At 49.6% G+C, this 23,476-nt stretch overlaps 1 protein-coding gene across 2 annotated transcripts in view; it reads left to right on the forward strand.

Annotated features, from left to right (window-relative positions):
* The window catches only part of plxnb2b (plexin b2b), a 101,018-nt gene extending 78,297 nt beyond the window's left edge, over nt 1-22,721 (forward strand). For both annotated transcript variants that reach the window (XM_086149420.1, XM_086149421.1), the window contains 20 exons: nt 198-386; nt 906-999; nt 3,300-3,491; nt 4,464-4,643; nt 4,880-5,016; nt 6,152-6,252; nt 6,547-6,776; nt 8,417-8,598; nt 13,470-13,536; nt 13,734-13,880; nt 14,584-14,740; nt 15,442-15,542; nt 17,716-17,800; nt 17,879-18,030; nt 18,110-18,270; nt 19,352-19,499; nt 19,582-19,646; nt 19,726-19,801; nt 19,876-19,950; nt 20,320-22,721. In XM_086149420.1, coding sequence (XP_086005546.1) covers nt 198-386; nt 906-999; nt 3,300-3,491; nt 4,464-4,643; nt 4,880-5,016; nt 6,152-6,252; nt 6,547-6,776; nt 8,417-8,598; nt 13,470-13,536; nt 13,734-13,880; nt 14,584-14,740; nt 15,442-15,542; nt 17,716-17,800; nt 17,879-18,030; nt 18,110-18,270; nt 19,352-19,499; nt 19,582-19,646; nt 19,726-19,801; nt 19,876-19,950; nt 20,320-20,424 — 2,644 coding nt within the window. In that variant the 3' untranslated portion in view covers nt 20,425-22,721. The remainder of the gene's footprint in view (nt 1-197; nt 387-905; nt 1,000-3,299; nt 3,492-4,463; nt 4,644-4,879; nt 5,017-6,151; nt 6,253-6,546; nt 6,777-8,416; nt 8,599-13,469; nt 13,537-13,733; nt 13,881-14,583; nt 14,741-15,441; nt 15,543-17,715; nt 17,801-17,878; nt 18,031-18,109; nt 18,271-19,351; nt 19,500-19,581; nt 19,647-19,725; nt 19,802-19,875; nt 19,951-20,319) is intronic.
* Nucleotides 22,722-23,476: the final 755 nt, after the last annotated feature.

Genomic DNA, 23,476 nt, shown 5'->3' on the forward strand with positions numbered 1-23,476 from the left:
CCTCCCCCGTTTCTGTCCGCTGCTCGGTATTCAGACCTGGTTTCCCATGCTAATTCAGCGGCGTTCACACTTTGACGCCCCTGTATTGATCCCTCCCTCCCTGAGCGAAAAAGAAATCGACCTTAACTCCAGTCTCCGGGTGTAGCTCCATGCTCTGGCCCTCCTCCTCGCCGACTCCTGTCCTCATCCCCCCGTAGGGAGCAGTTTGGAGGAGGAGAGAAGATAACCTGCAGGACGGGGAAGTACCAGGGCGATAAGCTGCAGTCGGAGTCCCTCCCCGTCACAGTCAAGTATGGGAAGAGTTTCGAGTCCACCATCCCAAGTGCCTTCCAGTTCTTGGAGAACCCCATCGTGCTGGACTACCAACCCAGAGGAAGCTTTGTTTGGTCAGTGCAACGGCTTCGGCACCCCTAATCGGTCGCCCAATCAGAATCATGCCGAATGTCGTCCGGTTCGTATTTGCTCTTCCGTGTTCTCCGACGTCCTTGCGGATCTTCTTGTTTCCCAACCGTCGGTTAGCATTCGCTGCCAACGCTACGCGCCACTGTTCAACTTTTTGTTGTGAAAATACATTCAGAGTCGTTACAAAAATATCGATTTTAGGCTCTTTGATCTTTATTGGACGGCTAAACGTCCAAGATGGAAAGCTCGCTCCTACCGAATTTTGTCGACTCCACCAAAAGCCGCGTTCTCCGATTGGCCGGAGCGTAACCGCCATCCTGATTGCAGGAAATTTAAATTTAGACATTTTTTTCCCCCGCGGTTCTGCTCACCATAGCCTTTTGTTTGGAATTACACTTGCTACGACAAAACCGCGCTCTCCAGCTTACCTAAACAATCCGATTTTGCAATTTATCCCGCATCTTGTGTAGCTGTGTATGAATGCTTTTGCCTGTGTCTTTTAGCGGAGGGAGAAACATCGTGGTCAGCGGCTCGGGCTTTGACCTGATCCAGACCGCCGTCCTGAAGGTGGAGGGCGACAGCTACGTAGAGGTTGAGGTATGTATGTATGTGTGTGTGTGTGTGTGTGTGTGTGTGTGTTCTCTTTTGCTTTTCCACCTCCAGCCCCCCTGCATTGTTCCCTCCATCCTCTGATTACACCGCCCATCCCCCCTGCACTCTAAAATATTTCTCCCCTCCCGGCGGGAGCACCACTGTCAATCGATCACCCTGCATCTCACGAGCGCGCGAGCACGGCGGTGATTCATCCAAACAACGCGAGCATTTCCACCGCACAACACACACGCATGCATCCGCTCTCCCTCGCCCCCGCTGATCACCGAGATTACTTAAGCCAGTATTACTTCATCTTACTTCCCAGACCATAAATCCTTAAACCTGTAGGATTGCAGATAGCGGCGGAGGCGGCGCCGTCTCCCCGCCGCCAGAATAGAACTGTGTTCCCCATCCAGCTTAATCAAGTAGGATTCAATCTGCCGGGGGAAACTTGAAGGAGCGGCGCACAGTTGCTGCCTGCCCTCCAGTTTACCGGCTACTTGTTCAGCAGTAAAAATGTTGTTCATTTCATTTAAAGGGATAAATTTAATGCCGGTATTATGGCCGTGCGAGATTTACTCCTGGCCCAGTCCCTGGTCCTGGCCGCCGAGGGACAGGGGGGTAATTTGAAAAGACTCCTGGCTGGCATAAACCAACGCCGGATGTAAAATGTTATCTCACAGGCCTTGGCTGGTCACCTTCATAAGCTCCTCCGGGTTTAAGTCGGGGCCATTCAGCCCGACCCAAATATTTAGACTATATTCTGTGTCTGCTGGAGTGCAGTCGAGAAAAGAAGAAAAATCATCGTGCATAGCGTCGTGCATATAGGTCATGCTAGTAATTACACCTATTTATCTGAAAAGCCTCTTCGGCACCGCACGATAGTCTCAGAAACGTGGCCTCTGTGCGTCATTGCACAGCCGGCGAGTCACTATTTATATGAACGAAATGACAATCGCCTGGTAGAACTGCAACCCTATAGACATGTGTCATAGCTAATGTAGAAAATGCGCGCCTTTTTGATGAATGCTCTTCATGGCGGCTCCGCGGGGACTCGAGAGGGCCTCTTCAGCCTCCTCAGCCGAGCCCCTCGACTATCCCGCCATTGCAAAGTGCAGAAAGTTGGACTAGAGAACAAGATAAGTGTAACCACTTTGGAATCTGGAGGATTCGAAACTACAAGTCCTGCGCCTCGGCTCACACCAAAAGATTTTGACGGTCGCAGACTAAAACCTGAAAGTCTGAGGGAGATTTTGGGAGTCTTACCGGCATTGCGGCGCCCCCGTCACGTCCATCCTTAAATATAAGATCAGACTTTTCCTAGGCTTTTAGACAATGTCAAACTGCAAGTCTTTACGGTGACGTAACGCAATCAACAACCAATAGATGAGCTCCAAAAAAAGGGGAAACCTGGTCGACAAACAATTAGTATCTCTGAAGGGGGTGAATTGATCAAAACGGAGCATCCAGAAAGAGGAGCAGATGGTGGAGCTGTGGTCACATCAGCCCGCCTTGGATGTTACCGCCTCCCATACAAGTGGAGAAGGAAAAGTGGTGGCATGACATAGCAGAGGCTCTGAAAATACCCAGTGTAAACATTGCATGGTGGGAAACAATTGCTGAAAGAATCTTGTCGTAGTATCGTAAAGCGTGACCCTGTAAGATTGAGTCTTTGCCAAATATCTAGACTTGGTTGAGACCAAAAAACGGACAAACTTGACCTTTGACTTCGGTGTGAGATGGGAGAGTTTTTCAGGTCTTTTCGGTCGTATTGGTAGCAGTAAATGAAATTCCCAAATGACAATAACGCGACAATTCCTCACTGGGATCGGGGATTGCGGGGGAATAACGGAGAGCTGATTTAAAACACTGAAGTCACAGACCTGACGTGGACCGACGTCCACCATCTGCAATTGAAACGGAGCGAACAACTTGGAGGACGTCTCCTGTGGAGCTCAGAAGTTCAGTCAGTTCTCCGAGGCAGACGGCAGAGGAGATTGTGCTTTCACAAATTAGGCTCGTGATTTAAAGTAGACGTTCCAGACTGCTTCAGAACTCCGCCTCCGCCCATCTCCCTTTGGAGTTTAGAAGATCTTTGCGTGCGCGATTTTTCCGCCGTCCCACGCGGCTGTCAGAAGGAGACAGACCCAAGCAAAAAGAAGATCTCGGGTCAAACTCGCGGGTTAACCGCTATGCTGATGATGCATTTAATTATAATTGCAAAAAAAAAAAAAAAAAAAAAAAGCACAGTCGCAGATCATTTGTTCCCCACATCCTAACCGTGCACCTCCCTCGCTCCTCAGCACGCCCATGAGAAGAACGACACCATCCTCCAGTTCAAGTCCCCGACGGTCAACAGTTCCCTGAGTGTCAAAACATACATCCAGCTGGACAACTGGATGATGCCGCTGAAGAACTTCGTCTACCACGCCAACCCCGTCTTCTACGAGCTTCCCAAGAAGGATCTCACCGAGGGCAGCATCATCATCGTCACCGTGAGTCCGTTGCTCTCCCGTAAACATACCGTTTGGTTTTTCCCGGCACCTCTTTTCGAGTATCGGGCAGCGATCAGCAGAGGGAGGAGAGGTCGCCCCCGAGCCGGAGTCGTGTTCCGTTGGCCGGTCCGATAATGTCTATCCATTTTGACCGTATGTCGGCGAATTTATCCGGGTTCGCTCGCCGGCGCGCTTCTCGCCGGAGATTGCGGGGATATAAAACAAATCAAATCCCGGTATAGTGCTTCTGAAAACCTCCATAAAGTCCGCCGGGTATAAGCAGCCGGCGCGCCGACCAAAATATATGAAGGCGATTTGCATTTTTTTCGCTCCGGCTCGGCTTCCAACAGTCCCGCTTGGTAATTCTGTGTCGCATCTGCTGAGGAGTGATGAAGAATCGAATAAGGCTCCTCCAACAGAGCCCCCCCAGATAAGGGGCGTTGTGGTTTTCCATTGCAGAAACCTATTACTTTCCCTGTCTCTTTCTCTTTAATATACACAGCCTCCTTCTGATCTTCTATTTAGGAAACACTTGTCTTGCTAGAAAACGCTCACTCCCCTGCAGCTTCCAGGCCACAAATAAAGATGTTCATTATTCCGGCCTGGAGGTTTGTCAGGTAATTGCCTCATGTGATTGTTACTCCGTTGCACCGCATTTGAAGGAATGCGTATCTGTCAAACTCCCCGTATCCGAGTGCATCCCTCCGTGCCCTCGCACCCCCCTCCGAATCAGCAATCTAGGTTGAACGCAGCCAAATGGTTAATTAGGCGACTTCTGAGCATCTCCGCAGACCGATTACACCCTCATTATGTTTGCCTGCCTTCGAGTCATGCCTGCTTCTATAGGAATCTGCAGAACGCCGTGTTCTCCGGCGCCTGCTTGAGAGGCGTCTTATATAAGACGCGTTTATCGTGAATGTGTTCCAAAGCGGAGAATCGACGTTCTTACCCTCCTTCCCCCCCCCTCTGCAGGGCCGCGGATTCTCCAAAGCCATGTCGGCGCCGGAGGCCCAGGCGTTCCTCGGCAACGTCCAGTGCGTGGTCAACACCCTCCAGGACGAGAAGCTGTTCCTGGACCCGCCCCCGACGCAGCCCAGCTCCAGCACCCGCAGGCACCGCCGCGACACACGCCCCGAGCTGCTGGAACTCATGGTCAGCCGAGAACCTTTGCGGTTCTTCTGCAGTGCATCTACAAGCCGGCCTTTTGCACCGTGTTATCAATTGTCATTGATGTAGTCACGTTTAATTACGGCACGGCGGCAATCGCGATGGATTAGGTCACCTTTTTCTTTTTTTTTTTTTTTTTTCCCCTCCCCTCAAGGTTTTCACTCAAAAGTACTCCCGCTATAATAACAGTAATAAGACTCCTCCGCCGCGTTTACTTGCAGATCAAGTTCGGAAAGGGCGAGTGGGTGATCGGCTCGGTGAAATACGAGAAGAAGAACGATCTGTCGCTGTACATCATCATCCCCGCTGTCATCGTGCCCATGCTGCTCATCATTATCATCTCCGTCTACTGCTACAGGTAAGCCACGCCTCGCACCTCCAGCATTTCCAAGGGGTTCATCACTGCAGCACCGGCGTGTGTGTGTGTGTGTGTGTGTGTGAGTGAACGTCACCATCCAGGCTAACGCCGACCTCGCATACACACCGTCCGGCTCTGACCGTACTCCCGCCCTCTGACTATTTCATTTTCCACGTCTTTCCAGGGGCTGGAAGTGATGAATATTTCAGGGGGAAATATATATATTTTTCAACACCTGGGGGGGGGGGGATAATTTTTAGGCACAACCGAGCCGCGTTCACGCCTGTTGCGCATTATTTATATATCTCTGTTCATAATTCATGTCGTTTAGCGCATTGCTCACCTTGTGCATAGCAAAACACGGCGAGCTCATTTATTGCATCCCGTGCATGAGCCATTCTTACATATTGGGTTTTTGTTTTCTCCCCCCCCCCTCCCCACCCCAGATCAGTTTTCACTCCACCAGCTTTGCTGATTCGAATCGCTGCCGGGGCTGATTAATTGCAGGCTTTTTATTCCGGTTGCTTTATCTATCCGGCGAGTAAAAAGGCGGGAGCTTATTAAAGTAGAGGCAAGATAAACAGATTTGGAGAAATGAAGCGCGCCGATGCGGCGTCAGTCATCTTTACACAGACTCGGGCCACGGTATTAGCATATATCCTCATGTCTTTAAGAAAAACACATGTACTTTATTGCATTTTTACTTATTATAGCATTTATCTGCCTTGGATTGGTTTGCGGCGCGGCGCAGCGGTGCAGCATTTAGTATGCTCGCCTCACGGCAAGTGGGTCCCCGGTTGGATCCTCTCAAGGGGCTTTTTTTTTATGGAGTCTCCGAGGTCCCCCCTTGTCTGCAAGGGGTTCCTCAGGGTTCTCCCGGTTCCTCCTGCAGTCCGAGGAGGTTCTGTTGAGAACCTACATTGTCCACACGTGTGAATGTAAGACTCTATATGTGATCGACCGGCAATTGATCCGAGGTTTCCTTGACCTCCCTTCGTCGCCTTCGCTGACGGAATAAACTTTTCAGTCATCGATGCCAAAAAAGCGGCACTCTATTTGCGAGAGTTTCGGGAAATGTACTTGAGACTAACCCGACTTCCCGCCCTCCCCTTTCCGTCCAACGTCTGCCGCGCAGGCGGAAGAGCCAGCAGGCCGAGAGAGAGTACGAGAAGGTGAAGCACCAGCTGGAGAACTTGGAGGAGAGCGTTCGGGACCGCTGCAAGAAGGAGTTCACAGGTACGGCCGGCGGCTCCTCCTCTCACAACACAAGGAAAAAAAAAAGCCCTTCAGGGGATCCGCGATGTCGCTCGCTCGCGAGCCGTAACGAAACTCTGATTACATTTCTTTGATGTACTACAGTGTGCGGCAAATTAAATAAATTCGCCCTCTTAGCACGCCGTTATTGTCATTACGAGAGGCGCCGTCGCAGCAGCGCTAATAGGAAACAATCTCTCACAGCTGGAACGGTCCCCCCCTGTATTCCCTCGCCCGACAAAGAAATAAGCGCCGCCTCTTCCTCTCTTTTCGCAGATCTGATGATAGAGATGGAGGACCACACCAATGACCTGAACGAGGGCAGGATCCCCTTCTTGGACTACAAGACCTACACGGACCGGGTCTTCTTCCTCCCCTCCAAGGACGGCGCCAACGACGTCATGATCACCGGCCGGCTCTCCATCCCGGAGGCTCGGCGCGCCACGGTGACGCAGGCGCTCAACCAGTTCTCCAACCTCCTGAACTCCAAGACCTTCCTCATCAACGTAATCCGCCCGGCCACGCTGTCCGCTTGAAGGCGTTCGCTATCCGCTAAATTATCCGCCGGGAGGGCGGCATGGTGCAGGAGGTAGAGCGATCGGCCCTTCCGGTTCGATTCCCGGCTCCTCCCTTAGTGTCGAAATGTTGTTTACCAAGACTCGACCGCTCCCCTGGCGCCGGTGGACGGCATGCCTACTGCTCATGGTTCACCCATGATGGGTTAATTGCAGAGAACTAATTTCCCTGCGGGGATTAAAAAAGGATAAATTATGATTATTATTATTAATGAAGCTGCTATTAGCTCTTAACACGTGTGCGTTAACTGCCTTATTTGGTTGTATCTTTAACCTTTTCATTCTGGCTCTGCTTAATTTCAGTGACGGACGATCAACGATATAGGGATTTTCAAATTAAGAGATTTAAAGTCGGGTTGGAATATCGTCCCCCGCCAGTTTGATGAAGCCGCAGTCCCTCAAAGTCGCCGATTAATGCGGCGGCCTCCTCAAAATTTAATCTTGGAGATCACGTCCCGCTGTGCTAATCTGTCTCTGCTATCGATACAAACCGCGGGCCGCTAGAATGTCAATGCGTGGGGGGTCGATGTGGGCCGGCGGAGATCGAGCCGCCACTGACAACGAGAATGGCGCGGGCTGGGCCAAAACTCGCATTCCTGATAAAAACAAAAAGTACCGCCATAGGTCGTCCGCCGTTCGTGCGACGTTACGGATAAATCCGGACCAACTCGGCATGTAGCATTTAGAAAAGGTGGGTTAGCGTTTTGTTAGCTTTGTCGCTGCCCGCAAGTCATTCGATGCTAATAGATTTTTAGTACATCTGCATAGCATCTAAGTGAGTTGTCATTGTGAAAGACATTTCGGTTTCTTTTGTTTTTCTTCTTTTTAACTCATCGGTCGCGTCTTATACGTCAGTGGTAAGAAGAAACATTGGCTTGGAGAATGCTATGGGGGGGATTTGATTTAAAATCAGTGATTCCGGCCTTCCGTAACCAGAGCGGTCACAGCTCACAGACACGGTCCTTTTGTGAATTTTATAAGGCCTTCAGGAGCACGGAGCTGCATTTCCCTCCGAGCCTTTATTTATTTCACCCAAAGTGAGTCAGAAGTAGAAATATAAAGTGTTACACAGTTCCTTTTCTTTCTTCTTCCTGTGTGAAAATGAAAAGCCTTAACGCGCCCATTAGCGACGGCGCAGATTCTCTCACATTCCTGCCAGGTCTCAGAATCACGAGAATAAACACAATCGTTCTGTTTTTTTTTTTAAATTATTTTAAACTCGCAATTCGAGCAAGGTGTCGGATAAGTGTTTTTAGCAACACAGAGTTTTTAGAAGTGAGAACCCAGGCGAGACAGCGCGGAGGGGGGTAAAGACGGATAATAATCCAACAATGCTAGCGCCTGCGTGGCTTTTGAGGCGCCGGATAAACTCGCGTGGGTGCTTCCTCATCCGCTAATTGCTGAGTTTCCCCTGCGAGAGCCTTTCACAGGGCAGAATTTGGTTCACCCTGATCACGAGTGTGTTCATGAGCGACCGTCTTGTTTGTTTCACAAAGCAGAGCCGTGTCTTCCTTCGCCTGTTTGCGCGAAAAAGATTTCGAGATTTCACCTGTCTGCGTTTGCGTTGGCAGTTCATCCGCACCCTGGAGCGCAGCCACGACTTCAACGCCAGGGCCAAGGTTTACTTCGCCTCCTTGCTGACGGTGGCCCTTCACGGGAAGCTGGAGTACTACACCGACATCATGAGGACGCTGCTGCTGGAGCTGATGGAGGAATACGTCCACAGCAAGAACCCCAAGCTCATGCTGCGAAGGTGAGCGTCCTGTGGAGAATCGAGCCCTTCCACGATAGGTCACGTTTTGAAACTCCGGGCTACTTTTGCTAGTTTGGCTTGATGAGTTCCTTGGTTTTAAGTTGATGTGTCACCTTTGGATTGGTTTTCATCAGCGTGAGTCTAAACTCACCGCTTGCACAGACCGGAGATCTGGGAGTGTGTCGCAAGCTAGGAAAATGTATTGCTTACCTAAGAAAAGTGGATAAAGTTAAACACGGTTGGTTCCTCTGCTGCAACTGAACATCTGTGGGCTCGCTGGTGGAACACACCAACGAAGAAGTACCAGAACCCCAGACGGTTTGGAATTGTTTGTCAAAGGTAACTAACAAATAGTAGCCTAATAACACGGCAAACACGTAGCGCTCGCGGCGGCCCCTCGGGGCCGGGGCCTAGGCATCCGCGGAGCCGAATTCCAAACATCCGAGGAGCTAACGCCGCTCGGACATCCCTTGTCTCACCGCAAGACCTCCAAAAAGTAAAATACTTGACAAATCGGTCTGACACGGAATACAGCAGAGTTGCAGCAGGGGAGCCGCCATTAGCAGGAAGACTAACACCGGGAGAGAAACTATCCGCAAAATCCAGATGGCAGCTTTGTCCTTGGCCATATGACCAATGTCATGTCCGGGAATCTGGCAGCACGTTGTCAGCACGTGTCCTTTCCGGATTACAACGTTTCTAGTTTGGTTTCCGCTGAATCAGACATGAACCTAATATTTCTGGAGGAGGGAGGCTCCTCTGAATGTGATACCGTGAGTTGTTCGCCCGCCGGTGTCAGAAATAAGGGGAAGGCAGCGGCAGCAGAGTCTTCTTACTCGGGTTATTTTCCTGAAAATCCTGATTTCTCCTGACATTGCGGCGCACGGTGGCAGTCGGAGGTTACTCAAGTCTCGCCGGAGGGTCACCGCTCTTGCTCGTATAGTTGTGCCGCGCAAAGTTAGAAGAATTTACCCCAGTCCCGTCAAGGATACGTGGGAGAAGAGTGGAAACTCCGGGGGCGTCTTTTCCTGCGGCTGTAGACTCAAAGCAACCAGTCAGAATAGAAAATGAAATATATTTGGGGGGGAATTTCAATCCCTAGAAGTGCACAGAGACTCCGTTTAAACGAAGTCCCATGAAAATCATACAGGCTGTTAGAGTTAAACCCATTACAGTAGAAAAGCAGCAGGAAGGCCAAGCCTCCTTGAGGAGGTTGGTTGTGATGAGGTATTTCTTCCCCACTACTTTTACCCCTCCAGTTTCTCCAGAGTTGATTTGGCTCTAAAGAGCCATTTTGCGCCTGCAGGTCCCCTGCTGGTCCTCCAGTTTCCTCTCACAATCCGAAAGGCCAAGCTGCCGTGCCGCAGACCTCACTATGAATGACGCGGTGAATTGTCGGACATCCTCGTACGTGACCCTTTAAGCGTTCTGGGTTAAAACCCCGTCTCCCGCCCGATGCGTGCAGCACATTAAGCATAGCGAACGGCCAAATCTTGGTCGTTCCCCTTGACGGCTGTGGGTTCGGCAGAGGTTACTCCCGCTTCCTCGACATCCTTGAGTACCGTATTTTCACAACTATAAGGCACACATAAGAGTCTTAGATTTTCTTCAAAATGTGCGGCGCGCCCTATAGTGCAGTGCGCCCTATAGTGCAGTGCGCCCTGTGTGTGTTGTTGTTGTAAGGTGGACGAAGTAGAGAACACCGTGAGAACGTTAAAGGGGGAAGTGTGGGCGTCGATTGTATATGGGTATGTGGGTTATGCAGAACATCGTTGTTTTAACAACCCTGAAAACATTGCCGACAAACACATCCAGCCCCCCGCATCGCTAACATGGACGAGGTGCCGCTCACTTTCGACATCCTGTGCAGAAGAAGGGGAACGGCAAGGTAGCGATACACACAACTGGGAACGAAAAGTCTTCTTGGAGACCACAGTTTTACGAAGAGTGGAAGGCAGCGAATGGATTGTTGACGCTCAGGCTAACGTGTCTGCTAGCGCTGTTGTTCGAGCTTTCGCAAAAGCCGGCATCATTTCCGGGGAAAGTGACCCTGACAGTGAAGACTTGTCAGACTCTGACTTGTATGCTTGTGTGTGTGTTGATGTTGTAAGGCGGATGTAGTAGAGGACACCATGAGAACGTTAAGGGGGGAAGTGTGGGCGTGGATTGTATATAAAACCTGCGCCCTATAATCAGGTGCGCCTTATGTGTGTGTTAAATACAAGACTGCGCCTTTTAGTGCGGTGCGCCTTATGGTTATGAAAATACGGTACATTTGTGAAATGTCATGAGTACTTTTACTCCGTTACATCCTCCCCAGCACACATATTCACATCTATTTTGTCCCTCGGCCCCCTGATGCACCAAGACGCGCCTTCTTCGCTCGCCGTTTTTTTTTGGCCTTGAAGACATCGTGGATAAAGTATCAGCTCCTCGACTTTGTTGGTCAAAAGAGACACAAACGCGGACCTACATGCACGTCATTGACCGTCCAGTTGAATATTTTGGAGTTGAACTAAGCATACAAGACAGACCGTCTTCTCCCAAGTAGTCTCATTTCGACACTCGAACGCCACTTTGGCGCCAAACCCATCGGGAGCCCGCCTTGAGAGACTCCGCGGCACCTTCCCCTCCACTCGAGTGCTCTCACCTGAACCAGCCACATTCTTTTTTTCGTGTTTGTTTACCCAGACCGGCTCCCCGGCAGGAGTCATTTCTAATAATGACATTCACCGCGCAGTATTGGTACTTTGTGTTCTGCGCCAATTACAACGGTGACATTATACCTGTTGATGAACACCGGCGACATTACCCCCCCCCCGGCTCCCCCGCTGCGCCATGTTTGGCGGGCGAATCATCCTGCGCTGGGATGATGAAATGTCATGGTTTCCCGGCGCTGTAATCCTCCCTCGCTCTAATCGTTCTATATCTAAACCCTGGCAGCCGTCTTACGAACTGGTTTACGAGGACTGGGATCCATTCCAGGGCCAAGTGGACTGTTTCTTGTGTTGCCATGTCTCCCAACAGATTTTTCTTTTGCGCCGACTACTTCAGCCCGTCATCCAGAACAGACTCTTGATCTATTCCAGTCATCCCCCTCCTGTTTGCCCTCGTTGGAGTTGAAGCTGGATGAATCACTGCTCGCCGCCGTTCCCCTCCCCCCCCCCCATCCGGTACCCACCAGCTCGGGCCAAAAGCTAAGAAATAGACTAAACACTTCTCTCTGCGAGGTTAATGGTTGCCATGTGGGCCTATAAATAATGTGAACTCCAAGGAAATTCCTTCCTTTGCGAATCCTTCTTGGAGCCCAATCTGAACTCTCATTTTCAGATGTTTTATTTTTTAATTCCCACCGTTGGCGCTCTTTCCAGCCCACCCCTGCGTCCCAGCCGCCTTATCAGTCATCTGCTTCTGCGGCTGTGCTCAGAGCACAACGGCACAGATCATGAATCATGAAAGTTCTCCCCTATCTCTGATTGAATCTGGCCGTACTCACGCGGATATCGGCCGAGCCGCCTTAAAAGTATTCCCACCGTGACCAATGTCGGTGGTAAACTATGATTTAATGCTGAAATATAATCCACACCGTGCCTTTTGTCAAAAAAAAAAAAAAAAAACGGGGGCTCAGGTCTCAGCGCAGCTCGGTGGGGAGTGTTTCGGCGTGGCCATACACCGTATTGCGATTCCCCTGCATTGAGATGTAATCTTGCATTTTAACCAGCTTAAAGTGAAAATCCAGCCCCGATACTTATCCTTTCTGTCAAAACAGTCGCTAACAACGGCTGTTTAGCTGGTTGTTTAAGGGGCGGCTTGAGCACTCCGGATTTATTTTTCAACATTCTCCCCCCCCCCCGCTTGGCCATTTCCATACGGGTTAATCGCCCTAGAAACCCGACTCCGCTCGGCCTTTTTCTGCCGTTTCTCGCCGCATCGGCCGTGTCCGGGTCAAATCTCCTACTACCCCCCCGGCCTTTCATCACTGCTGGGACGCGGTTATGTCATCCCGGCTGTCTGCGCCGCTGCTCCGCTAATTCGCGTCTTAATTACCCCCCCAAGGAGAGCTTATTGTGCTGTTTAGGTCACTGTGCCAATGCGCCCCCCCCCCCCCGTACAAGACATCTAATTAGCCGAGCTAGCATAACAATGGGCGCCACCAGTGAATATCTGACATTAAGATCCATCATCCGCGCTGACATTAGTTTAAATTGAAACACCCGCAAACTGACAAGCGGGCTGTAAATTTCTCTCCGCGACGACCGACGGCGTTCGCGTGCATGCAGACTCCCAACCCTCCTTGTTGCTCCCGGCGGACGGGCTAGCGTCTTGCACGGCTAGCGCTCTGGAGCCAAGAGGTGATGAAGGTGTTTTCTCTAACTTTAAATCCGGCACCTGACCTTTTCCATCACTTTAACCCCGATCGCAATTGCCGTTCAAGTTGACCCGCGCGGTGAGGACTTTTTTTCGTTGCAAAACAGAGAGGCAAAGCCAAATTTAATTGGGATTCGTGGCAGTGTGGAAACATCGCTCCGTTTGGCTCAGGCCAATTACAGGAAGTGGAGTCACCCATTTAGCAATAGGTGGAAAGGGAAGTACAAGCAGCCTGGAAAAGAAAAAGCAGAATACTGTTGTTTCCTCCGAAATCAAAAGCCAACCAGTGAAATGTGCCGAAAAGTGCTGAAGTGCTTAATGAACTTAAGCTCTGCAGGCGAGGTGTGTGTGTGTGTGTGTGTGTGTGGGTGATTATAGCCCCCGTAGCCTTCACGAAGCTCCAAAAGACACAGCGGATACAAACAACCCACCTGGCGCGAACCAGCGGCTCCTTAGCAGAACTTTGGTCGATCTCAGAAGTGCCCTCCCTGTGTGTCTTTCAGGTCCGAGACGGTGGTGGAGAGGATGCTGTGCAACTGGATGTCCATCTGCCTTTACCAGTTTCTGAAGGTACTGAATTGACGCCCCCGACTGTGTGGAATAGCGAGTGATTTCAAATGCTACTTCCCGGTCTTGGAGGTCAGGCTCCTCGCGGAGTCTCTTTCAAAGCGCACCACTGAGCTCTGTTGCACCTGACACAACTTCTAAATGCCTTGTGTGTGTGTATGTGTGTGTGTGTGTGTGTGTGTGTGTGTGTGTGTGCTCAGGACTCTGCAGGCGAACCCTTGTACAAACTGTTCCGCGCCATCAAGCACCAGATTGAGAAAGGGCCGGTGGACGCCAGAGTGAAGAAAGCTAAATACACCCTGAACGACACGGGGCTGTTGGGCGACGACGTGGAGTACTCCGTCCTGGTGAGATAGGCCGTGCACACACACACACACACACACACACACACTCACACGCAAAGTCTGGTCAGATCAAGTGCCCCTAGTGTGCCTAGCAAGCAGCACAATCGGCCTGCAGTTGCCATGGTTACCATCCTGAAGCCCTCAGCCCCTCAGGCGGCTTGCCTCCTTTTGTGTGACATCCACTTTCAGCGTCGACGTTCACGGCTCTAGAAGACAAAACGTGAAAAAAATAACGGAGGAAAGCGGACGCCGTTTGAAAACACGGCGAGCAAGCGCGGAGCCGGGAAAGCGGGCCGACCACGACAAACGGCGACCCCGCAAACGGTTCGAAACGGAGGCCAACGTGACGGCAGTTGTGTAACGTGAACTACACATTACCCGCCATGATGGAATTAGAGGAGAAGAAAAGGAAAAGACGTCAGAGAGGAGGAGAATGGTCACGGCGAGGTCGATTCCAAGTGTTGTTTCGGGTTTACACCAATACATCGCCGGCTCTTGCTGCTGCAGGCCGGGTGCCAGGAACTCCTGGTGTCAGAAAGCTGGTGTGTGTGTGTGTGTGTGTGTGTGTGTGTGTGAGCTTGATCGCCATGGCAATGCTGACCTGACAGTTATATGTGTTGTGTGAGCCTCTGCACGTTTGCCTTCGACCCCTGTTCATGTTTTCACCACCTTGTGAAATTCTGTGTGTGTGTGTGTGTGTGTCCAGACACTGCAGGTGCTCGTGCACGGCGAGGGTCCCGACGTGACGCCCGTCAAGGTGCTGAACTGCGACACCATCTCGCAGGTGAAGGAGAAGATCATCGAGCAGGTGTACAGGAACCTGCCGTATTCCCAGCGGCCCAAAGTGGAGAGCGTCACGCTGGGTGAGCCAATGACGACGCCGTCGGCACGTGCACGCTCGAGATGAATAACCCAAAATATCCCGAAAAGTTATTTTGACGGCCGGAATGTATTTTTAATTGAATTTGAGCGCGTTTTTTTTTTTTTTTTTTTTTTTTTTTTTTATCAGAATGCATAATTGATGGGTAGATTTTGATTTAATAGATGACGTTCTCCGTTTCTGTCGGGGAAGATTGAGGAGCTCTCCCTCCGGCAGCCGCGACCCAAACACACACACACACACAAAGAAACAGAAAAGAAAGCCTTGATCCCTAAACAAAGTTTTGCTTGATACTGTATTCAGCACCTTGGGGAGCGACTTGAAAGCCTAAATCTCAGAAGGCCTCCCCTAACTTCAAAGAGCCGCCTCATTCCCACGCGCCGCGTCGATCTCGTTCCTTTATACATTTTAGATAAGCGCAGATCAGCCGACTCGCGCGGCAAATCAGAATGATAACCGCCGCCGCCCCCCCAAGTCCTCGGTAAATGAAATGCACGGTTGAGCTGAGGTCTGCAGTCTGGAATTAAAAACGCACGGTTGATAATCACGACTCCGGATTGCCCCCGAAGATTCAGGCGGCGGCGGCGATCTTTCGACCCGCAGCTGGGTAAAATCTCCGTTGTTGCCACGTGTGTGTGTGTGTGTGTGTGTGATTTGAACGCTCCTCTTTTTCCCGCGACGCAGAATGGCGACCCGGCTCTACCGGTCAGATTCTCTCCGATCTGGACCTGACCTCCCAGAAGGAGGGCAGATGGCGGCGCATCAACACGCTGGCACACTACAACGTGAGTACCGACGCCGGAAATAGCGAGCGGCGGCGGGGGGAGGTGGTGGGGTTTGGCGCTCTGCAGGCGCGTGGGTATGAATGGGATTTGGCTGTTTTCACGCGCCGGCTGAGACACAGCCTCTCGTGGCGGCGCCGTCAACTCTTTGATGTGTATTCTCGGCCTCCTTGATTTCCCGCTCGGCTCCTTCCCGAGTGTCGTGCTCGCGAGGCTTTCCGCTCTGAAATCGAAGACGAGGTTCGCGCGTCCTACAAAGACACGTTACGGTAATACCTGGACTCGAATCCGTTCAGTGAACGATCCAGTAACCCAATCTGCTCTTATATCAAATTAAAATTCCCCACTGAAATAAATTGAAAGCCTATAAGTCCGTTCCACGTGCTGATTTTCTTTTTAAATCAGGAGAATATACACTGCTCAAAAAAATAAAGGGAACACTTCAAAAACACATCCTAGATCTAAATGAATGAAATATTCTTATGAAATACTTTGCTCTTTACACAGTTGAATGTGCTGACAACAAAATCACACAAAAATGATCAATGGAAATCAATTGTATCAACCCATGGAGGTCTGGATTAGGAATCACACTTCAAATTAAAGTGTAAAAACAAACTCCAGGCTGATCCAACTTTGATGTAATGTCCTTAAAACAAGTCAAAATGAATCTGTGTTGCTTCCTGAGTGGACACTATGATTTCACAGAAGTGTGGTTGGATTGGAGTTACATTGTGTTGTTCAAGTGTTCCCTTTAGTTTTTTGAGCAGTATACTTTATAGATGACATAAAAAATTGTCAACATTTTACATATATATATATATATAAAACATGATACAGATAATTTATGTATTTTTGGGGGGCCAAGAAGCTTCATGCCATCAAAACATGAAATGAATGAAATTACCATGAATTTCTGAGGCTGTTTAATTCTGGAGCTGAAGAAGACAACTTTAATGGTTTTAGTGCGCAGGAGCAACGATAGCGATCAGCTGGAGTCGGACAAAGTGGGGATTATTTATTATTCATCTTTTTCATCAGCCGTGTTTCAGGCTCTGTTCGGGGGAAAAAAAGAATTTCCAGTGCTTATTTGTGAAAGTTACCGGTATGTATTTAATTAAAAGTTAAAAAATGTTTCTGCGTATATATCTCGCGCTACAGCGTGGACACCTGCGGCTTATAGACAAGTGTGGCCAATACATGAACACGCCTCTTTATTTAGGTCTTTATTTCTATTTCATTTTATTTTTTAATTTTTATTTAATTATTTATTTATCTATTTATTTATTTTAATTTTTATTCATTTAATTTAGTTTTTTAGTTTAGGGTTTTTTTTTGTTTTTTTTTTAGTTATTTTTATTCAGGTGTGCTCAATAGTCCAGAAATTACGATAATAAATGTTTTATTAAGTGTATGTACCTTGAGCTTGGGATAAGTTACTGCCTGTGGTGGAAGAGATTAGCGAAGAAAGTTGGCAGGAGTTTACATTTGGTTCTCTATCCTTAACTTACCGACTACTCACTTACTGCTACAATGTGTTGTGAAATGTAACGCGCGCACGATGCTGCACAAACTTCATTTATGAACTTCAAGCCGTCCAAACTCTGCTCTGGCTCGTCGTATCTCACCGACAACAACTTCTCCATCTCCTCACGGACATGCACACTGGGGTTAGCGGCGGGTAGCGCGTCCCGCTGTTTTTAAACGCCACTGCACGGATAGCGGCGGCCAAACGCTCATCCCGCCGGCTCCTAACTCGCATCCGGGCTCGGATCACGAAGCAAAAACTTGACCGAGTGACGGCTTGGATTTTGGAATTTGACGCGCTTGTAAGTCAGGGAATTACTGTAATTAAAAAAATGTGTTCGTCGTCTCGGCTGTTCCTTCCAGCTGTGATCCTCTCCCTGCTAGCGGCAAGCCACCGCTAAATCATCCCGGCCTGGTATCGATCCTAAAAAGAAAAAAAAAAAAAAAAGCCTGTGCTAATCACAGTGTTTGCGGGTCAATAATGGGCCGACGACACAGAAAAGGGCATAAACGCTCCAATAAGGACCTGCTGTGGCTCCGCACTCGATGCCATTGATTCCAAATTAGTTCCGGACTGATTCATCGCAGACCTCCGCGAGAGCGGCTGTCACCGTCTTGTCTCAGGAGAGCTCGCTCTGCTCCCGTCCAGGTCCGGGACAACGCCACGCTGGTGCTGTCCAGGGTGTTGCACATCCACCAGAACTACGAGCAGAACCAGGAGAACCACGAAGAGCGTGAGTGGAGATCATCGCCGTCCGGATGTGTTCTTTAAGTTGCACTCGGAGTAAAAGTTGGGCCCTCCTCTTCTGCAGGGAACGCTCTGCTGGACGACGACAAGGTGTTCCACTTGGTGAGGCCGGCGGACGAGCTGGACGAGATCAAGTCCAAGCGAGGAAGCATCAAGGACAAGTCCATGACCAAAGCCATCACGGAGATCTATCTGACACGGCTCCTCTCCGTAAAGGTATCAAGGCAGGGGAAGAGGTCACTAGGGTACCCCCAAAAAAAAACCCCAAAAAAATCACTTCTCTGTGGGCTTTCAGGGAACCCTGCAGCAGTTTGTGGATGACTTCTTCAGCAGCGTGCTCTGCTCCGGCGCTGTGGTGCCTCCCGCCGTCAAGTACTTCTTCGACTTCCTGGACGAGCAGGCGGCCAAGCACAGCAACGTGGACGAGGAGACCATCCACATCTGGAAAACCAACAGGTGAGGAAACCACCCGGAGGATGGAGTCCATCAGAGGGACGGCGTGCGTTAGATATTCTCGAGATAAAATCAGACCGAGCTGGTTTGGAGGTTTGTAGAAGGAGAGCGAAGAGGACAGGAAGTGGGTTGGATGGAGGCAGGTGATTGGCTGTGGCCTGTTCCTGCAAACTGTGATGTCATCTTCCGGCTTTTGCTTCACATGGTGGTCACCTGTTAGCGATGAACTTGTATTATCCTCCCTGCTAGCCATGAACACGCTAGCTGCGTCCAAGAAACAAAAACTTGCTCCTCCCAGGAAGGGTCTGCATGCAGATGCGGGTTCTCGCTCTCGTTTATTTCAACATTTGCAATCTCCGGCGCTCCCCGGCGACATTTAAGCGCATAAATCAGCGTCACGCCGGCCGAGGCCCGCGCGCACCAGGCAACGTGTTGCATGTAGATGGCGGTGATTGACGCCGGGCCCGGCTGGAGAGCAAGCCTGCGCGAGGACGGGAGATGAGCGATTTAATTACGCGCCGTCCTCCACGCCGCACCCTGCATCCACGGGTTGTGTTTGTGGAATCAAGCGAGGGGCAGCGTATTAAATATGAATGTGTGCATGAGGCATAACAACAAACAAACATGCTAATTATGTCCCAGGCTAATTTCATTCTGTGATTATAGCAGCATTGCTATTTTTATGCTCCTATTGTATTCCGACATCAGCCGTCCCCCGGAGATACGACGGGATCTGGATGAATTTTACACCGTGTGCGTTTCATGTCTCAGATGGCTGTTTTTTTTTGTTTTCGTTTTTTCAGTTTTTTTGAAAGCGATTGTATTTTTGGGGCATTTTTCGGAGGGAATTCACAAGACGCCGAGAGTGTGTGTTCCGTGTTCGTTCCTTCATTCAGGGGGGAAATCATCGGGTGTGCTCAAGCATCACGTCGCGGAGCCGCCGCTTCGGAGTTGGAGGGAATGGGGGGAGGGGGGTTAGCCCTAGCTTTAGCATTTAGCATTTCTGATCACGGTTCCAGCCCTGCCGTCACCTCACACCAATCAGAGGTTAACAGCCGCTGTGACTTCCTCTGCTTCCCTCCAGCTTGCCGCTGCGCTTCTGGGTAAACATCCTCAAGAACCCTCACTTCATCTTCGACGTGCACGTGTCCGAGGTCGTGGACGCCGCGCTGTCGGTCATCGCCCAGACCTTCATGGACGCCTGCACCAAGAGCGAGCACAAACTCAGCCGGGTGAGTTGAGGAGGAAGAGGAGGAGGAGAAGAAGAAGAAGGAGAAGCTTCCGGGGTTTCACTCTTTGCTCTCTGACCTCCAGGACTCTCCAAGTAACAAGCTACTCTATGCAAAGGAGATCTCCACCTACAAGAAGATGGTGGACGAGTGAGTCCCGCGTGCACTGTGCCCCCAAAAATCCTCTCTGCACTGGAACCTGCTCAAACATGTGTGTGTGTTATTCCAGTTATTACAAGGGCATCCGGCAGATGGTACCGGTCAGCGACCAGGATATGAACACTCATTTGGCCGAGGTGTCACGGGTGAGGCTCGCCGCCGCCGCCGTTCCCAACAGCCTTTAACGTGCACCGCTAACTCATCTGTTTGCGCCCCGCAGTCCCACACAGACAAGCTGAACACCCAGGTGGCCCTCCATCAGCTTTACCAGTACGCCAGCAAATACTACGACGGGGTAAGACTTCTCCTCTGCGCCGCCCAGAGCAAAGCAAGTCTCTTCCGCTGCAATGCACTGCTGCCCGCTATATTATTGCCACCCCCCCTCCCCCTCCCCACCTCTCTTTTGATATGCCAGGAGAGCGACTGTATGAAATTTTAATTGAAATCATTTCTGTGGGACGTGAATTGGAAAATTGCTCCGGGAATGGAACTCGGACGGCATCCGCTCGGGGTCGCGGGGAAATGGGAGGAAGGGAGGCGGGGTGGGGGGGTAAACAAAACTCAGCGAATAAGATGGATTATATAGTGTTGTTGCAAACAATAATATGATGCAACTGCTGATGTCCAATAATGTGGTCCTCTCCTTTTCCACCCCCTCCTTCAGATCATCGCGTCCCTAGACGAGGACCCGGCCGCCCAGAGCAAGCAGCTGACCCTGCGGCTGCAGCAGATAGCCGCCGCCCTGGAAAACAAAGTGACTGATCTCTAACCCGCAGAGCCGAGGAAGGGGGAGCCGAGAAGCGCGGGGGGGGGGTTGGGGGGGCTATTTCTCCTTTTTTTTTTTTTTTTTTTGACTTATAAAACACGGGGGGAAAATGGAAAAAAAAAACAGACTCGTGTGTGTATGTATGTATGTGTGTGTGAGTGTTGCGCAACTTGGCCCTGATACAACATTGCAGAGTGTCAGGGACTAATGAGATGCAGATGGAGAGCAGCAGAAAGAGGGGGGGGGGTTACTCTGTCAAAGGTACGCCTTAAAGCTCACTTGCCAAACCAGAAGGGTCTGTACGCTTGTTCATGCATCCCAGAATCAGCGCTCCTGCAATGCATTGTGGGAGAGTTCCGCGGAGACCCCCCCCCCCCCCGAGCCCCGTCTGCCCAGACACCGGATGTTCAATTTCTTTTCTGTGTATAAAAGGTTTTAAGAATTGTATTATATATTTTTTTTATCGTGCAGTCTTTATGCGGAAAGCTTTATAAGGACAAAAAAAAAAACAAAACAAAAAATTATCTTTTTAAATGGATCACCTCGTGGTGTGGATAGTGTTTTTACTAGCCTGTGTGCGCAGGAGTGTGTGTGTGTGTGTATATGTGTGAGAATGCAGTAGTGTGTGTGTGTGCGCGCACAGGATGCCTAATGTCAGGTGTGAGGGCGAAGGGACGCCTCCGCCCGGCGACACACCCAGAGACCAAAGGGTCCGCGCATGGACGCCGGCGAATCCAGCCCTGCGCGGGCTCGTGTGACGTACGGCTCGCCCGTCGCCGTGGCGACGTACGCCTTGTATTTCCTCCAGGTGGGGCGCCGAGCTGGGAATCTCTAATAGCACAGTCTGTCTCCCTTTAGCGTGCAGCGCCGCGACATCCCATTTCAGCTGCAGCACGGAAAGACATTTCCAATCTTTTTCTTTTTTTTTTTTTTAACTTTAAATCCTCTCACTTGACGACAGATTCGGATATTATTTTCTGAAAAAAAAAAAAAAAAAAAGTAAAAAACATTACAAAGGCTGAAGTAGCAGCCTAGCAATATTTTGGAGGAACATCAATTCACGCAGCGTTTTATTTGATTTCTTTTTCAATGTTATTTTTTGCCTCTTAAAAGCTTATAATCTGCCAGAGACGCAGTTGGTACGATGTTTCGGTCGTGTACATAATCGTCGTAGTTATCGGGGTATCGTACGCGCCGGGTGTCGACGGGCTAGGAGCGAGGATTCCCGCCGCGACAAAAGCGGACGGAAGTGTCCGACCGCGACCTCGGAGACCCCAGAATGTCGACGACCCCCCCACCCCACCCCCCAGCCTTGGCGGCCTCGCCGTCTTGGCACGACGGCGCCGCTCAGCGCCGGTTGCCACTCTGCGTAATGAAATCAGCAGGGGAGGCTTTTGATCCTAATTGCATGCCGGCTGCAGACGCCGTTCTTGTCTCCGCGGCTGTTTTACGGCCGACTCCTCGCTCAGAGTTGATGCAAGAAGCTTCTTTCCAAGCCTTTCTTTGACCAAAAACGTGCCTTAATGAATAGGATGACAAATATATTGTTTCTAAATTATTCTCTATTCTGATGGAGATAGTGCTCGTAGACACAGCAATGTACTCGGATTTGTGATATTACGTGTGCTGTCTAAAAACGCTAGATACCCCGCCAATAGGCCTGGAACATTTCAGTTTGATTTTCTTTCCTTCACAGTTGCAATCGCAATGTGTGTGCGCGTGTTTTTTTTTTTTTTTTTTTTTTTTCCTTTTTTTGGGTGTCCGTGGCATGTGCTTTGTTAGGACCTCGGTGGCAAAAAGGCTTAAAATAAAAAAAGATTAAAAGACAAAAAAAAAAAAAAAAAAAAAAAAGCCAAACAGAAGTAGTGTAATTCAGTGGGTCTCCCATGAAAACATTCCTAAATTAGTCAAGTGAAAAGGGTATTCTTCTGTAGACTGAGTGTAGCGCAGAATTGTTCCACTGGTGTTCATTTACTCACCCTGTGTTTCCCGGCTACTCCACGACGATGTGTGTGATAAATGAATATCTGTACTCGACAAACGATACTTCTTACTGCTGTGCAGTTGTTATTTTTATTTCTCCTTTCTTATACCGTATAAACCTTTGTAAAACATGTTGAAATTCTGTACTCTCTAACTGTATACTCCTATGCATTGCGTCCTGGGACAAAAAAAAAAAAAGACGAAAACATCAAAAAAAAAAAAAAAAAAAAGGAAACGTGCAGTTGTCGAGATCCCCCTCCAGCCCCCTTTTTGCAACTTGTGAATGTGCTATAATTATAAACGAAACTGAAACTCTACGGTTTTCTTTTTATTTCTATTGTTTTTCTTTCCCCTCGGTGCCAGATAATTAGCCCAAGCTAATGTTATCCTCTCCCGCCCCCATCCAGAGGCAGCTCGGAGCAACCTCGATCCTGCACCCGATTCGGTTGTTATTGGATTCAACTTAATTTAGGAGGTAAAAAAAAAAATTGGCGGGGTGTTTGGACGAAGGCAGTTACCCACGGATTCCATCACACGCCAACACACACACTCCTCCGTGAATAAACTCAGACGTATGTGCCCTTCATAACCTCTGTCTTTCTTTCACAATGTTAGTGTGCAGATTGCAAGGGACGGCCTCGGGGTCACGCCTGCCACAGCTAGCGGAGTCCTGGTATCTACAGGGATCTGAGATTTTTAATTTTGAATATTACAAACCCCATTTCCAATGAAGAGCGGGCATTGTGTAAAAACAGTATACAATGATTTGCAAATCATTTTCAGCCTATATTCAGTTGAATACACTCCAAAGACATATTTAATGTTCAAACTGTTAAACCTACATTTTTTTTTTTTTTTTTTTTTGCAAATATTCACTTTTTGAATTTGATGCCTGCAACACATTCCAAAAAAGCTGGGACTGAGGGATTTTTACCACTGTGTTTCATCACATTTCCTTCTAACAACACTCAAGTGTTTTGAAACTGAGGACACTTAATTGTTTAAGCTTTGCAAGTGGAATTCTTTCTCGTTCTTGCTTAATGCACAACTTCAGTTGCTCAACAGTCCGGGG

Source organism: Fistularia commersonii, chromosome 7 (assembly GCF_037954325.1).
Source record: "Fistularia commersonii isolate RoL2024-O1a breed Wild chromosome 7, RoL_Fcom_v1.0, whole genome shotgun sequence".
In the NCBI taxonomy this organism is placed as follows: Eukaryota; Metazoa; Chordata; class Actinopteri; order Syngnathiformes; family Fistulariidae; genus Fistularia; species Fistularia commersonii.